The 17391-nt window shown below is 34.1% G+C and overlaps 2 protein-coding genes and 1 long non-coding RNA gene across 3 annotated transcripts; 1 reads left to right on the top strand and 2 right to left on the bottom strand.

The window, feature by feature from the left end:
• The first annotated feature begins 258 nt into the window (after positions 1–258).
• LOC130464397 (uncharacterized) lies at positions 259–5411 on the top strand. Its single transcript, XR_008924798.1, has 2 exons — positions 259–683; positions 3534–5411. It is a non-coding gene; the product is annotated as an uncharacterized lncRNA (long non-coding RNA).
• On the bottom strand, positions 3422–8926 carry LOC110776892 (lysine-specific demethylase JMJ29). Its single transcript, XM_021981460.2, has 13 exons — positions 8652–8926; positions 7498–8006; positions 7294–7409; positions 7095–7194; positions 6868–7000; positions 6704–6767; positions 5920–6595; positions 4912–5241; positions 4465–4743; positions 4217–4289; positions 4033–4118; positions 3806–3925; positions 3422–3718 (listed from the first exon to the last, which is right to left on the bottom strand). The coding sequence occupies exons 2-13, from the start codon at positions 7999–8001 to the stop codon at positions 3650–3652; spliced, it is 2550 nt and encodes an 849-aa protein (XP_021837152.1). The 5' UTR covers positions 8002–8006; positions 8652–8926; the 3' UTR covers positions 3422–3649.
• A 4929-nt stretch (positions 8927–13855) lies between these two features.
• On the bottom strand, positions 13856–16659 carry LOC110776885 (60S ribosomal protein L15). The gene is made up of 4 exons (XM_021981450.2): positions 16508–16659; positions 16229–16395; positions 15027–15224; positions 13856–14311 (listed from the first exon to the last, which is right to left on the bottom strand). The coding sequence occupies exons 1-4, from the start codon at positions 16509–16511 to the stop codon at positions 14066–14068; spliced, it is 615 nt and encodes a 204-aa protein (XP_021837142.1). The 5' UTR covers positions 16512–16659; the 3' UTR covers positions 13856–14065.
• Positions 16660–17391: the final 732 nt, after the last annotated feature.

Below are 17391 nucleotides of genomic sequence, written 5' to 3'. Positions count from 1 at the left end.
AGCTGGGTTTATGAAATTATTTATTTAATAGGATAGTGGGTCATAGGGTAAATTAGATGTATTATTTAATTAGATGGTGGGTTGATAAGTTACTAAAAATAGCAAGTGAATCTCTTAAATAAATACAGCCGAAAAAAACAAGTGTATCCCTTAAATAAATACGGAGGGAGTAGTTCACAGGTTGATGCAAAATAAGATATTTTTTTTGACAATTTTACCGAAAAATAATGTAGTCACGTGGTCTTATTCATACGTGAATAATTCAATCTCGAGGAGTAGATGGCTACCAATTACACGTCACCTCTATCAATATCTCCGCAATTGTAATACCTTGAAGTCGGTGAGATTCCTTCAAAATGTGAGATATGGGGTTGCTTCGCATTATTAAACTCTACTTTGAGCATTGGATGCTTATCGCTTAGTATTTGAGCCATACAAAAAGTCTAAAAAGCATTTGTGGGTGCGCCAAATGCTTTCCTTATTTAAGGAATAAATCACATGATCACAAGGGCGTTTTTGTCTTTTCACTTAAAACCCTAAAATTAGTTTTTTTTGGGGAGTATAAATAGCTTGACATAGTTTTTTTTCAAAGGTTTGAAGAGAGAGATTGAAGGTGGCTAGATCTATGGAGATTAGAGAGAGAATGAAAAAGCAATTGATTTGGGTGGATTTTTCTTATGATTGTAAGTTTTTTCTCCTTATTTCATCCAAGATCTAGATTAGTTTAATTTCTTTAATTTTGAAAGAGATCTATATATTAATATTGATTTTTGTATGTGTAAATATGACTATTTTATATAGTATTGCTTTTGATTTTGAGAAATCATCTCTTGTTTTGTTGATAGATGGGAAATAAAATTAATCTAGATATGAAACTTTGTTTTCAATTGAAAGTAGATTTGATTGTGGGGGAAGACTATGATGAACTAGACATATTATCTAAATAATTTTCTTAAAAGTTGATATGGAAATAGATTTTAAGTACCCAATCATGTTATCATAAAACAAATTAATTTTATTTGGTGGTGTATACAAGGAGAACAAGATGAGTTACATGATCACAAACAATTATGATGTAAATAAAATTTGATCATATGATTTTCTATGGCACATGGTTATTAAAATCGCGGTTCAAATAAAATATGATTCTACACGATTCTGTACTTTTTTACTAGCGAAAACCTGTAAATTTCAATACTATTGATAAAGTTATTAATAGATAAATATCGTTAATTATTGTATATTTAGGCTTCACAATTAAACAACTATAAAACATATTCACAAACAATAAAATCTAAATTCGATTTACGATCCGATTCTTAGTGTCCTTCCAATTCAAAGTAGAATTCCGATTCTAAAAAGTATTAAATAGATTCATCTAACCTTACAAAGTTCAAAATTTAATTAAAGTTCAAAACTTAATTAGTATTTAATTAGTATTCATGTTGATTATGTTGATTTTGAAAAAGTCACTTGATATTTTGAAAATACGTATTGAGACGAATCGAACAAGATTCGTTGCGAGTTGCGAGTATTTATGAACACAGGAAGTACATTATGTTGATTTTGATAAAGTTAAACATTAATCATATCCATTGTGATCATGTTGATTTTGAAAACTCACACAAGAATCAAAAAAAGGTTCAGTTGCATCACAAAGGTCCTTTTAATTTTCTTACAACTTTCTTACTTATTTATGTGTTTCTTTTCCACTTATAGTACCTGAACTCATTTGAATTTATTTGAATTTACTTATCTCAACTTAAAAGACTTGATGAAACGTGATGTAATTTTGTTCTCCATTGTATACCGATAATTTTTCAAGATAATTTTTCATTCCTAAAAAGAAATAATCAAGTATCTGAATTTATTTGGACTTATCTAAACTTGATGTAATTTTGTTCTCCATTGTATACCGATAATTTTTCAAGATAATTTTTCATTCCTAAAAAGAAAAGGGTGGAGATAATCTATGTTACACTTTAAAGAGAATAGGTTTTAAAGTGAACTATAGACCGTCTCGGGTAAACTATTAAAAAATGATGAATAGTTACGACAGACGAGATAAAAGAAACCTCTCCATTGAAGGGAGCTTAAGTAGTGAAAACAAACAAGGGATTTGAAGTTGGGTGGATAAGATAAAAACAAATTTCCATTGATCAATCAATTATTCTAGTATTTTAGTATTAAATCCCTCTAATAGATACAAGTAAGCATATGTTCTATTTGTCTTGTTTGGTTTATGATGAAACGTGATGTAATTTTGTTCTCCATTGTATACCGATAATTTTTCAAGATAATTTTTCATTCCTAAAAAGAAATAATCAAAGGGTGGAGATAATCTATCTTACACTTTAAAGAGAATATGTTTCAAAGTGAACTATAGACCGTCTCGGGTAAACTATTAAAAAATGATGAATAGTTACGACAGACGAGATAAAAGAAACCTCTCCATTGAAGGGAGAGTAAGTATTAAGCATGGTGAAAACAAACAAGGGATTTGGAGTTGGGTGGATAAGATAAAAACAAATTTCCATTGATCAATCAATTATTCTAGTATTTTAGTATTAAATCCCTCTAATAGGTACAAGTAAGCATATGTTCTATTTGTCTTGTTTGGTTTATGAAAGTGTTTAAAAGTGTTTAAGAATTTTTAAGAATGCTTGTATTGCTCGTGTAGTAAAAAGTGTTTTGATGATCATGTACAAATGAATGATCATGTACAAGGAGGTTTCTCGATTACTCTTAATGAATCTGTACAAGTTGGTTCTACGCTTATCAATCAATTATTCTAGTACTAAAGGAAGTGTTTAAGGAGTCTTAAGAATGTTGGTATTGCTTAAGTGAAGTGAACAAGTGTTTTGATGATCTGTACAAATGAATGTTAAAGCCTACTTATATCTCCACCTGTAAAGGAACGAGTACCTACAAGAAGGTTTCTAGCTAGATGACTCTTAACAAATCTGTATAAGTAGGTTCTACGATCATCTAGAGTAATCCAAGTTAGAATGCTCAAAAACACTCTAGAACTCCGAAGGCATTTCGGAAAGTACTTATGGGCTGATCTTGGTAGGGAGGACGACAAGTTCGATCCCCGCAGCAACTTGGGAGGGGGCTAGAACCTATCCACCCACAATATTCGCCCCGAATCCGAATTAGCCCTAAGGGTGAACGGGAAAAAAAATAAAAAAAAATTGATAGTCAATGTTATAAAGTAAAATGGAGTACAAAGTATAAAAAATGGAACGTATTCCGATTCGGAGAGAGTATGTCTAGTTTTTCGGAAAATAAACAAAGAATTTAAGAAAGGTGCGATCGTGTTTGTGCAAAAGAAGTCCCCCTCTCTGCTCGTTTTATTAACTGTAGGGACTTGGCATTTCAACAGATGAATTTACAACTTACAAGTAGAATACTGTACATGTACAAAGATTTGCTTGATTTCATTCAGGGTTCCCAGTATTCTTATTACATGTATGTGTCTGTTTCGCTTCATGGATCTCATGTTTACATAACTTTTTTCATGTACTGTTCAGTTTACCAGCAAAAAAAAAGACTCCTCAGAACACTGCTCCTTATTTTCTGCTATACAAAATGGCGGCTCGAATGCAGGGTACACTTTTGAATTTACTGGGAGAATCAACTTCGGGTCCTAGTCTGATTTCATCTCCTCTAAATGTTTTACTGCTCGATTAGCTGCATGAAGAATCATCTTCTTGATCTGTTCAATGTTGGAAGAAGATCATTCATTTGTATTACAAAGTGAATTCATATATGCATGCAATTAGAAGAGACTCGACTTTGTTACCTCGAGTTTATCTTCTCGAGCCTTGTGGAATTTTGGGAGTTTTCGGAACTCTTCTGTCAGTCGAAAACACTCTGCAATGTTTTCTGGTGAGACGAAATCCACAGCTACCTTTGTGCATGACTGCAAATCGAGCACATTATCAGGTACATACATCAACAAAAATCCCCTGAGATTTCGAGTAAAGAAATGGGGGTAATAATAATCACAGTTTGGTTGGTATTTTTTACCTTGAGATTTCGAACCTGATGTGGACAACCAGCAGGTATGAACACTGCCTCTCCTAGCTTCTGCTCAAATGTCCAGGGTTCAATACCTAGAAAAGTAAATGAAAAGTTAGCTTACGAACAGTTAGCTAACTTTATATTTCTTCGAAAAAGAATCTACTAATGATAATTTGTGCGGCATACTAACCATATTCCTCCTTCAGCTTTCGCTTGTGCTCTGAGGTCAAGTAGAAGGACTGATCATGAATGGGATGGATTACCTGATCATATGAAAAAAAATAAAGGTGTTATTTCCAAAGCGTCCTACTCACTGAAGCCGGTAAACATAATGCAGATTTGGTGTTGTGTTTTGAGTGATTAAGTTTACGATTATCATGCTAAAAAAGGAACATAAAGCTCGAGATTAAAGAGAATTACAAGAGGTTTGATTATTACCTGTTCTACAGGAGAGCAATAAGCATGTCTGAATTCTTTGGAGTGTTCCCTCAAATATTTTTCTAACAAAGATACATCTTCCCTCCTGAAAATGTCCCAAAGAGCTGCACCCTTTGCTGTTATACCACGCGGCTGATGAAGATCGAGTTCTTCCTGACCGGAAACTGAGCACTGCAATTCTCTTCGATCTTGAGCTTTGTGTTTCTTTTTTAGTGTGTCAATCTCCGACACTTGATCGACACTCAAAGAAACATCAGCCGTATGCATCAAGATATTTACCTGTATCAGTGGAAAGGATTTTGGAATTCAACAATATGGAATTATAAGAGATTAAGAGTTCCTCTAAACCTACACAATATACGGGTGAAGTTTATGTTTTTGGAGATTAAAAATAAGCTAATGTTGTGCTTTGTTTTCTTTCAGAAAAGTGAACAGACTGAGACATACCGCATCTGACATATCACAATGAAGCTTAGTCACGGAATCTCCTCTTCCGAGCTCTTGAGAAGTCCCGTAAGCTATATACGTCTTCGGTCCCAAGTCCGGTTTGAGGATGTTCGAAGGTAAAAGAGTAGCAATGTTTAATATGCCGTTTCTCGGATCCGTGTAATCTTGAAATGGCAATGCGCTAATAAATTCATCACAATGACGTGGCAAAAGATTTTCGAACTTGTCTGATGGAGGCCAGTCTTTTAGCTTCAACATCTCAGGCCATAAGTTATCATAACTTCTACCTTTTGTGTATCCTTTGAAAAATTCTCTAGTGCTAATTTCAACCTACATGCATTAAAATTTAGAGTACGGTTAGAAATTATGTATATTCAGAAGGGCTTTATGTTGGCGTTGGCTAACAACCCAATACCCTAAATGTACAATAATTATACAAGATGATGATAAAAACAATATGTTAATAAACAAGGTGTATATCGAAATCAAGGTCTGATTGAGCCCCCCACTTTGTTTAAAGCACCGATTAGGGGACTTGTATGCCGAAAGGAAAGAGATAATCCATAATCCATGATCACGCCAACAATTCGGCTCCCGCCTTGGTCTTTCGTTAGTTTTTGAGCCTATCAAGTGAATCTTTTCTAATTCAATCCCACATAGGCATCATTTTCTTGTATGACCGTCATCGGATAACTTAGACCCTCATTGGATAACTTAGACCCTGTTTAAGTCAACTTAAACCCTGTTTAAGTCAACTTAAACCCTGTTTAAGTCAACTTTAAAAGCAATATTTAGTTAAAAACAATTAAAATCCTTTGAACTCATGTGTTTAATAACAATCCAATAGGGAATGGAACAAGATAAATGCAAGGGTGTTAAACATCATTGATGAGCAACTATCACAAAATTAAATGAAATCACAAAATTAGGGGCACTAACATGATTTATAAGAACTTTTATAATGTCCAACAAAAAGTGAAGGAAGGAAAGGATGATGAGAAACTTTACCTCACAGTTAGCTAGGCAGTCCACAGCTTTGATGTTCGAGTCGACATTTTCACAAAGTGCACGCGACATTACCATCGGCTCCCAACTCAAACCGAGTGTCTGAGACAAAGTGTCTCGGACAATCACAGGTTGTCCCTTTCCCCAATGTTTCTTAAACTGTATCATCCCGTCAACTGTGTGAATCTGATTGGCATCCGGACAATACAAAAAGTTATCATTGAAATTTTTCCGGTAAGCTGCTTGCCTCTTTCGGGGACCAGGACCCGGTACAATACCCGTTGCTTTTACCCCATTGCCGTTTACAGCCTTGTCTTTTACCACATTTTCTACCCTTGTTTCCAAGTTCCGTATCCAATGTAAAGGAAGAATTCTCCTCAACTCCAAAGATCCAACACCACATCCTCCTCGATCTTTCGAAGGGCAAGGAATAGTGTTGTCATTGTTAACAACCCATGTAGTCAATGTAGGTACAGTGTGGGATTGAGGTAGACAACTTAGCAAAGGATCGCCGCCATGTAAATATTCATATCCCTGGTGAATGTATTCGTGTGAAACTATTTCAGGGCCTCCAAAGAGGCTTCCTTGGCGGATCTCTCGACAACAGCTCAAACAAAGTTCAAAAGAACAGTTTTTGCAACTTCGGTGAAGATCAAAAATTGAAGTTGCACATTGGTTGCTGAAAAAAACAACAAAAAACGGAAGAGGAAAAACAGATTAGAAATGGTTTCCCAAAATAAAGCAAGTGATTTTACTTTTTTGTTGATCACTAAAGTGAAAAATGTACCAGTAAATTCGCTCATCATCAAAACTCGAAGTCTCCTGTATGTCTTCTTCACTCACAGTAGCACCTATACATGATGATAACAGATATTACAGTTAACAACCTTCAAAGTTATAGTACGTGAGAGAAAAACTGCATACAAGATTCGAGATTGCACATTTGCATACCTAATATCTTAGACTCCAACATTATTTCTAGAGACTGCTCGTACTGAATTTGTCTTATGAATGGCAACAGTGTTGTGACAAGATATGTGAGATGTTGTGCCTTTTCTTGGTCAAGGGTTTCTCCACTTGATGTCTGTTGGTATCAATATGACGAGAATTATTATATAAATGACTTCATTTATAATGTCGAAAATTCAAGAAAAGTTCACATAGCCAATAACACTCACCTCGATTGAATTTATGGAGTGTAGACATTCATTACAATTACAAATTTTCCGACAAAAGGGACATGCTTGTGCAAGTTCCACTTCAGAAGCTTGAGGATACCTAAAAGAACACCTCGATTAAAAAAACAGAAACACCGGTGTATTATGATAATCGAGTTCATATTTGAGTACAGGAAACTGCATAGCAGTAGCTGCTTACCATTGTCTGATACATCGCACACAGTATTGCTTTTCGTTGCACTTGATGCACGGAACAACTGCTCGTCTGTCAGATTTTTTGCACTGATGACATGTCAAATGCTTTTCTCGTTTTTCCTGTCATAGGTAAAAACTAACAAGTCAGACAAACTCCCATATTTAACAACTGATACAAATTCATACAAAGAATAAGTCAGATTCTCACCATTGTATTATTGAGTGATCGTACGACACTCTTTCCATCATAATTCGCGCATAAAGTTGAATTAGGTGAGGAGTGGGAGTTGAATGTGAGCGAAGAATGAGGGGAAGTATTCGAATCTGAACTCTCAGACGAAGTATTACTCAAATCAATTATGTTCCTTCCCCAATCGTTAGGCTCGGAGTGCCTAGTTCTAACAGTAGAACGAGTTTTCTTAACCACTGCTCGAACTGATTTTCGCTTCACTGCACTAGTATTTGATCTTCTACTTCTACACATTGAGATCACGAAATCCTCATCAGTTGTATCTGCCTCTTCTTCTAAGTCAACCCTCTCTTCTTCTGCCTCATCACTTGCACAGTCACCAAACAAATAGTTCCCAATTGTTTCACCAAGACGACGTCGTTTCAATTCAGAAACAGCCTTGTCTATTTCTTCATCAAAGCTTCCTTCCATCCTCCTTTTCATCCCATTCATCTGCCTTTCGTTCGCAACCATTACCTGCATTTTCGCTGAACAAATCCAAAACAAAATTACCAATCGTCAATCACTTGAATACGCTGAATATGGTTTTACTGCAATCGTTGTAAAATCACGAATAATACATCAACATGCATGGATTAAAAACGTTATGATTTAATTAAGGATCGATTCTTGAGGTGTGTTTTTGTTTCTGGACGATGCGGACTACCTAAATTAATCCTTCCGGATTTAAAAAGAGTCAGATAAACAAATAAATTAGAGTCCAATGAATCTAAAAGACTAGCTTCAGACTCTAAAGATGATGATGATGATCTACAATTGATTCGTTTTTACTAAAATCTAATTCAGTTGTTAATAAGTTTCAATACCTTAATCTTCAATCAACAAGTTCTGAATTTCAATCAACAAACAGACTCTAAAGATGATGATGATCTATAATTGATTCGTTTTTACTCAAAAGTCATAACTAATTCAGCTGTATAATTTCAATACCTTACTCTTCAATCGACAAATTCGATCGTCTACATTTAAACCTCAAATTCTATCCAAATATTAATCCGATAAACAACTTTAATTCCAATTTGACAAATTAATCTAGCAGCATTAACAAAAGGAAAAAAGGATATGAATTCTAATTTCTAATCAACAAATTTGCAATTGAAGAATAATATTACCTTCCTATAATGAGAATCGCACAGAGTTTACTGTTGTTTTGAGGCGGCGTTGGCCAGAATCCGACGACTTGATTGGTGGCGCACGGTGGTGGAGAAATATTGGGTGTTTAGAAATAAGGGTAGGTGGAAATTGAGTAATACAGAGAGAATAAGGAGTAAATATATATTTATGAAAGGATTTGGTTTGGCGTAATCTTTAATTGAGAACAAAAAATTGCCATAAATGTGATTTTAATAGAATCTGAAGTCGCATAAAGTTGAGTAAATCCGAAATTAAATAGAATTATGAGAACATGTCAAAAAGGAAAACCTGACCCGAAAGTCTTTCAAAGTGTTGAGAGTTTGAACCCACTGACAAAAGAAACGCACATTAGATTTTTTTCTATTTTTTTAATTATCTTTAAATGTACTCCCTCTGAATCTAATTATTTTTTTCATTTTCTATGGCACACACACCAATGTATATTTTATATCGTTAATATCTCTAGTTACGTGTTATTAAAAATTATAAAATTTTCATATTGTTAAAGTATTCGGTGAGACGAATCAAACAAGACCACCACATAACTATGTTTTTTCTTATATATTAAACGTAACTCATAAGATTCTCTTAAATTGGGAATAGTGTCAAGATTCTAAATCGGAAATGAAAAAAATATTTAGATTCGGGAAAAATAAAAAGGCACATTGGATTAGTTATCCTAAATTGTACCCGTATTTGCAGGGTGTTGGTGGACCTGCCATTTGCCAAACATGATTCCTGTGTGCGCCATAGTGTTGCATGTGTTGGCTGATGCGCGGGAACTAGGAAGTTGCTTACGTTTTCCTTGTGTTCATGCGCGTGGATCACGTGATAGAGGTAACAATCAGATTGTTCGGTATCGATGTACTTTCTCCGTATTTATTTAAAAGATACATATTTATCGGTACAAAATTTTGAGAGAGTGTTAAATTTATTAAAATAAGATAAAAGTGGGATATTGAGTTATTATTTATTGTAAGAAATTAATGGTGAATGAATTATTTAGTGTAGTAAAGAAAAGTAGTGAGTAAGTGTGGGAGGGTACAAAAGGGGGAGAAAAATAAAATATAATTTGAAGTGGGGACCATTATATACCAAAAATAGAAAGTGTATCTTTTACATAATTAAATACGGCCGAATAAAGTAAGTGTATCTTTTAAATAAATACAGAACCTTCATTTTTTTTTGTTCTCATTTACTGCAAATTCTTGTTTCGAGGAGTGGTGATTAAATGTAACAAAAGGTTAGAAAAGGTAAAAGATGTGTGATAAATTGATGGATAAATAGTGGGTAAAGTATGAGAGTGATTTTTATGGAGAAAATAGGTAAATGGTAAAAGTTAATTGACAAAAATAGAATAAAATAGAAGTGAATGTATAAAAATAAAATAAATAAACACCTCTGTTTGAAAAGTGGATATATAACAAAGAACGGAGGCAGTATCTAGGTTGAGTTATTTTTGGAGTGAGTTTAGATCGAGAAAGTTTAAGATTTATTGTCAATTGCTTATAATGGAAAAAAGAAGAATATTTTTTTGCCTTGTTTATTTTTGGAAAGAGTGACTTAAAGTTGTGTTGGATTTTGGGAGCATATCAAGGAGTACAAAATAGGAAATGCAATAACTATCGAGAAATTAATCATGCAGCAGACTATGTCGCATCTACTGATCACTACATTCTGACCCACCAAGGTATAGACCCACATGTAAATAGTAAAACTTCTTATTTTATTTCTTTAGATAAATTATACATAGTGTTAAGAGAAAACTATCATTATGTTTGTGTACTTTTCCCTTTAAAAAGAAAGAAAGAAATTCAGACCCGAATAATATTTGTACCGTATTGATTAAAATAAAGAAATTATTAGTGAGAATATATCACTGTATGAATTTATTTTATAACGTGAACAAAACACAACCTATATAATTCGAAAAAATAAAAGTTAAATGTTACTCTTAATTGTTAAGGATTTTGGTTAGGGGTAAACCAAAATTTAATTTAATTTTATGATAGAAAGCCAACAAGTTTATTTCTTATTAAATGTCAAACAAAATCTGAATATCTCAATCGTATTATGATAGTGATAGCCCTCACCCACACTTTATTAGAGTATTTTATACGGAGTAAGACTTTAGTAAGCGATCACATGAGTTAATTCATTAGCTTCTCTAAAAACATGATCACGATTAATATAATTAAAAGACTAAGCAAGTTGGAATATTTAATTTGATGAGTAATTATCACCTTCCCCCTCAACTTCGAGACTAGCAATCATATTCCACAACTTTATTCAAGTTGCACGTATTTTTTTTTTTTTTTTTTTTATTATTATTATTCAAGTTGCACATTGGAGCAAAACATTTACTCCGTATTTTCTAAAGACAAAGAATTGACTTGGACAAAGTGGCCTATATTTATGGTCAACAACTCAATAATCAACATTATCACACATAAGAAAATTCTACTCTTAGGTCCAAATTGTAATTTTCCAAGAACTTGCCGTTTTAAAAAAGGCAATTTTTTTTTTTTTTATTTTATTTTTTGATGGAAAGTAATGCGATTTTTATTTTATTTTCTAATAATAGGAATTATTTCAAGTTTGATATATAATGGACTAAATAAATGGTGCATATTCAACCTTTTGGCTAGGATCAATGAAATAAATGGAGCAAATTTAGGCTCCGAAAATAAATCGTCCAAGTTGAAAGATTATAATGGCAAATCATTATGAAATCAATGTAGTAATTGTAAACCTAACAGAATTTTAATACTTATATTTAATTAGAGTTTGATTTACGGGGATGCCTAAAATTAGAGTATACTTTTTTTCTTCATATAATATCAAGTTTTAAGAGGGGGCATTTGGAATATTTTAAAGAAGAATTCGCAATATCGTTTGCAAGTCCAAAGAATAAGAATACTTCCACTTATAACATTACTTTATATTACAAAAATATTCTATGTAAACTGTTGATCTTGCATATTTCCAGATTGTATCTATAGTACGCAATTTTTACGTCAAAAAATAAAAATATACTCTGTAGTACACTATTTAAAGGTCATAATATTTCATGATTCTGTAGCCTTAAATATAGTTTAGGATCGAACAACGAAGTATCCGATTGATTTTATACCAACATGAAATCTTGTGTGTGGTGGTAAGCTTGTAAGTGGTACTCCCTCCGTCTCGGAATACTCGACCCGGTTTGACCGGTACAGAGTTTAAGGTACTTGAATTGACTTATTTAATTTAATAGGTAGTAGTTGATAGTGGGGTATTATTTTAATGTAGTTAGTGGAAGGTGGGTTAAGAGGTGGGGTTGGGGGAGAGTAGAGGTTGAATTTTTAATTATTTTTTGTATGGAGTAGGGGGTAGGTGGGTTAATAGGGGTGGAGTGAGAAATAATATAATATTGTTAGAATATTTCCATTTTTAGAAACAGGTCAAGTATTAAGGGACGACCCGATAAGGAAAATAAGTCAAGTATTCCGGGACGGAGGGAGTAATTAGAGTCTAGAGCTTACAAATATGTCGTGTTTAGTTTCATTTCGTGTGGTTTACGACCATTAGCAATGCCACTATGAGAAAAGGGTGGTCAACTTACCAACCAATTTGCGTTCATGCCTTGTATTTATTAGAAAAAGTAAATAACAAGGATTAAATAATGACATTCCGATTTAAGGATTCCACCACAGTTTACGATGTGTAGATTATACTATAACAAATTGATCTAAAATAGCATGTTCAGGTCAGTTTCTTGTCAGTTCAACATCTTTGTTGTTCAATACTCCCTCCGTCCCTTAATACTCGCACCGGTTTGACCGGTGCGGAGTTTAAGACATTGAATTGACTTATTAATTTAATGGGTGTTAGTTGATAGTGGGGTATTTTTTTTAATATAGTTAGTGGGAAACGTATAAGGGGTGGGGAGTGATGAGTGAGGGGTGTGGATTTTTAAATGATTTTTTGTAGAGAGTAGGTAAGTGTGAGAAATAATATAATATTGGTAAATATTTCTTTTTATAGAAGCGGTGCAAGTATTAAGGGACGGCCCGAAAAGAAAAGCGGTGCGAGTATTAAGGGACGGAGGGAGTACTTTTGTATTCGTGACGTGTCAATTTCCGATTGTTTTGTCACGTGTTGCGCATGAGGCTGCCAGAAGCCCAAAACTAGTGGTAAGCTAGTAATTGGTAAGCCAGCCCAAAAAGAAATTGATGTTGAGTTGGAATCTAACCCATGAACACTAATAAACAAAGCCCAAGTTGTTTTGAGTTAAATTTTACAACATACAGAGTAATGTATAGTACCTGTACAATTGTATGGTTAACTAATTTTTTTTTTGGATTATATCAAGGAAGATATCAAGACACTTTTGCTGTATTTTTTCTCTGTCAACATCAAGCATATATACAGAGTAGTAAACAGAGCGGCGTATTGTATTGCTAGTGTAGAATAGGTTGTCCAAGATTCAATGTACATTCAGAACAGTAGTAGTCAGGTCCTTAAAAAAGATTGTATCTGATGATTACTTGGGTGTAACCATCGAAACTACGGTCTGTTCTACAGGTATTTTATTAGCTCAAAGTCATTGTAATTTCACCTACGGTTTCCTTATCAAAAAATAAATAAACACTTAGGTGTAACCATCGAGCGGAGAGACTCAAAGTCTATCCTTTTTCCTTACCTTACAAAAAAAAAAGAGAAATATATTAGGACATTCACTCAAAGGTAACTCCTAAATAAGAGTCTCTCCTTTTTTCCTTACCTTACGAAAAAAAATATATTAGGACATTCACTCAAAGGTAACTCCTAAATAACCACGGTTCAATCGAATTTAACAGATGACTATTACAAGGTTGGACACACATAAAATCCTCCTCAGTCAGTTCTCATTTACGGCAGTATTATACTTTGTTCTTAATTAAACCATGCAATTGCAAGGACATATACACGGTTTGATAAACCAAAGCTCTATTCTTTTGAATATTTTGATCAGATCACATTTATCTTGGTTTTCCTACTCATTTTGTTGTTTACGGGTGTTTGGCATGAACAATACCAACTTCTCAAACCGGCAACATCTGTAATTCGGAAAATTAAATAATTTCAATCAACACCTAAACTTCAAATTAGATACGAAGTAATCTCTCTGAACATATTAAGTGCATCTTTTACCATAAAAGACAGTAAAATAGTAAAAATCCATTACTCGAATAAGATAATGCAGAGTGCAGACACTAGATTAAGAAAGATATCAAACATATTTCCTGAAACAAAATTTCCAAAACCATTGATAAGTCTTAAGCCTCAATAAGATTAAATTCAACACAACTAAGCAGTACTCCAAATGACCAGTAGTATCTGATAACAAAAGGTGAAGAGATGATAAAATCTATCGGTAACGGCGGAGAGAGAGTGTTTGGTTCCTCTTCCAGGTTGCACGGCGAGAAGGCCTTGCCTTGTGGTGTCTGTGACCTCTGCCGCGGAGACCTCTGTACTTCTTACCAGCAGAGGTAAGACCACGAAGCTCTCTGTGCTTGTGAACCGGGTTGCAGATCCAGTTGACTCTTGGGTCATTCCTGATAGCATTGTGTGCTGTGTCAACGAGAATGACTTCAAAGTACTTGTAGGTGGAATCCTGTAAACAAAGGCCATTTACACAATTTTTGCAAGTTTATATCAGTAATTCACAAAGCAATTTATCAGTTAAGAACTCATATTTGGTAGTGTTTCCTCTATTAAACAATAGATTTTCATAGAAGTGAAAATGACATTATCAGAAATTAAGAAAAGAGTAGGGAGAAAAAGGGATACTTAGGCTCCGTTTGGTTTGGTGTAAAACAGTTTTAAAGGGAAAATACAATTTCAAACTAGTAATTCTTTGTTTGGTTCTTTGAAAGAAAATGGGAGAAGATGGTGAAGATTGAGGGGAAGAAGGAGAGGGAGGTAAGGTGAAAAAGTATTTTCCTCCCTTTCAAATGGAAAATTTCTGCGAGGTTGTTATAGAAAATTGTTTTCAAGCCCTTGCCAAACCAAACGTAAAATGATTGTAAAGGGGAAAATCATTTTCCATAAAAAGATTTTACACCCTAACAAAAGGAGCCTTAAATGCAGAATCATATCTTTTTGTAAGTAAAATGAAGTAATGAACCCTGATAATAGGGAAAATGAGGAAATTTTTAAGCAATAACTACCAAGAAACTAATTCATAGAGTGAAGGCAAAAGAAAAAACAGAAAAGACAGCTCTGGATTAACAGTGACCTAAAACTTAAAGATCGATAAAGTGGTTTACTTCGGATACATTTAGAACAGCATGCTGTAAGGTATGAGAATTAACTAGTTAGGAACAAACCTCATTGACCCAGTATGAATTGAGGACCCTAAGACCACCCAATTTGCGACCAGCACGCTCCTCAGCAACTGACCTCTTACTACGCTGGAACTTCAATTGAGTAACTCCCTGGTTGGTGGGCTTACCGTAGACGATACCCTTTGGTACGGGCCTCTTGCGACCACCTCTCCTCACACGGACACGGTAAACAACAAAACCCTACAGTTGTGGGGAAAAAATGTAATGAATATTGATGTAGTTAACAGAAAACAGACTACAGCATTCAAATAAAAGAAAAGCAACCAAATTCATGAATAAATGACAAAAGCCAACACACCCCTTGCTCATACTCAAATGAAAACAATATATTTGTCCATTATTCATCCAAATGCTGTCATGTAAGATAAATGTTCTAATCAATCTAGCTAAAGCAATTATGCCATTGTGCAGATACTAGAGTGTTGCAAGGTGCAAGATATAACTCAATTACAACTGGTATCTTGTAACAATTACCCTATAATGTTCATCTCCATAAGAAAGGAATGGGACAACAAGTGATACATTCAGTGCATGAATTATTACCACAGCAAAAACCCAACAAACAAAGAGAGACAAACAGCTCCTATACAGAGCCACAAAATCCAATCCTAAGGGTTACATTGGTAAACCACTAACTTAACTCTCAAAGATGAACTGTATAACTTAGGAGTTCTTTCAATGCACCTTCCCCATATCAACAAAAAGAACACTGATTGTTTAAAATGCAGCTATAAGACAAATCGGTCTCATTGGGCACCGCACCATTCAACAAAAAAACCCTAATTTCTACGACAAAGTAGCCACCGGAAAAAATTCAATCCTTCAAATTTACGCCAACCTCACTCAAATTGAAACTAATACAATCATGAATTAGTATTAAGAACACCTTATTTCAAATTCATTATTTACAGCAAGAATCAAGCTATGTTGAACACTAATCCAACCTTAAAAAGTTATATCTCCTTCAAATAACATCATTTCCACTCAAAAAAAACCAGCTAAAATCCAACATTTTAAATCAACAATTCAAAAACAAACACGCATCCAATACAAAATAATACCAACCCAGTGAAAAAACAAAAGATCCACACAAAAATACATCGGAAATTCAATCAATCAAACCAAACAAAACAAAATCACAGAAAAACTGAATAATTTAACTAAAAAAAGGAAAAGAGATAAACCTGCTTGGCCTTGTACCCAAGACGGCGAGCTTTGTCAGGGCGAGTAGGGTGAGTGACACGGACAATGGAAGGAAGCTGACGATACTCCCAGCACCTGACTCTTTGTGTGAACCTCATCACATCGGATTGTTTCTTCCTCCATAGCTCTTGCATATACTTGTACGCACCTGCAAATCATCCACAAAAAACACCAAATTCAGTACCAAAGTGAACATCGTTATCTTCAAATTATCGGAAATGTAGAAGGGAGAACGAGAGAGGAGAAGGAAGGAGATGTACCCATGGTTGCTGCTGCTGTTGCCGCTGTTGCTCTGCGGAGAATGAGGAGACTAGGGTTGGGGTTTTGGGAGGTTAGGGTTTGTTGTTGTTGATGATGGTGTTATATTAATAATGTTGTTTGGGTTCTGTGAAAATGGGCCGGAGTTTCAGCCCATTCATTGATTTGGGCTGAACTAAAATGTAACTATTCCGTACAAGGGTCATGCATGTAACTTTTATTAAGTGTTTTTTATTTGTTCGGAATTACTTTCCAAGAATTTTTAACAGTGGGTTTTCGAGAAAATATTAACAAAAAAATAATTATGTGAGGAGAAAATATAAGAGGGAATGTAAATGGGCAGTAAAATACCTTGGAGGCACATAATAATTCTGTTTTTATGTTTATAGGAGAATTTTTGTGCATAACTTTCATCACATCTTTTAAAGAATTATAAAATAAATCAAACATCTCTAACCGATCAGAAATAGGGCCGGATAGAATCATAATTATTAATCCATGAATACTAAAGAAAGAAGTTAGGACGTAGAATTTCTATTGTGCACCTAACAATATACATTTGCTTATGTATATAATTAAAGCAAAGTGATGGTTAATGAGAGGTGAGCAAACCCCCCAATACTTTTTTCTCACCCATGCCACGTCAATGGCCTTGTCATACCTACTCAAAAGGCAACTAATCAATTCACAACTTTAATGCTTCAATCAAGAATGGAAAAAAAAATATTATTATAACTAATTGACAATTTATCTTAGGCATCTAACAACATTTCAATTGTCTAACACCAGTAAAAAAAAAAATCTCATATAGACCAACATAGATATATCCTGATTTATTAATTTCATAACTACTCTATATTTGTGTTATTACCATTATAATGTAAAG

Source organism: Spinacia oleracea, chromosome 6 (assembly GCF_020520425.1).
Source record: "Spinacia oleracea cultivar Varoflay chromosome 6, BTI_SOV_V1, whole genome shotgun sequence".
In the NCBI taxonomy this organism is placed as follows: domain Eukaryota; kingdom Viridiplantae; phylum Streptophyta; class Magnoliopsida; order Caryophyllales; family Amaranthaceae; genus Spinacia; species Spinacia oleracea.
This window is presented reverse-complemented; position numbering and strand designations above follow the sequence as displayed.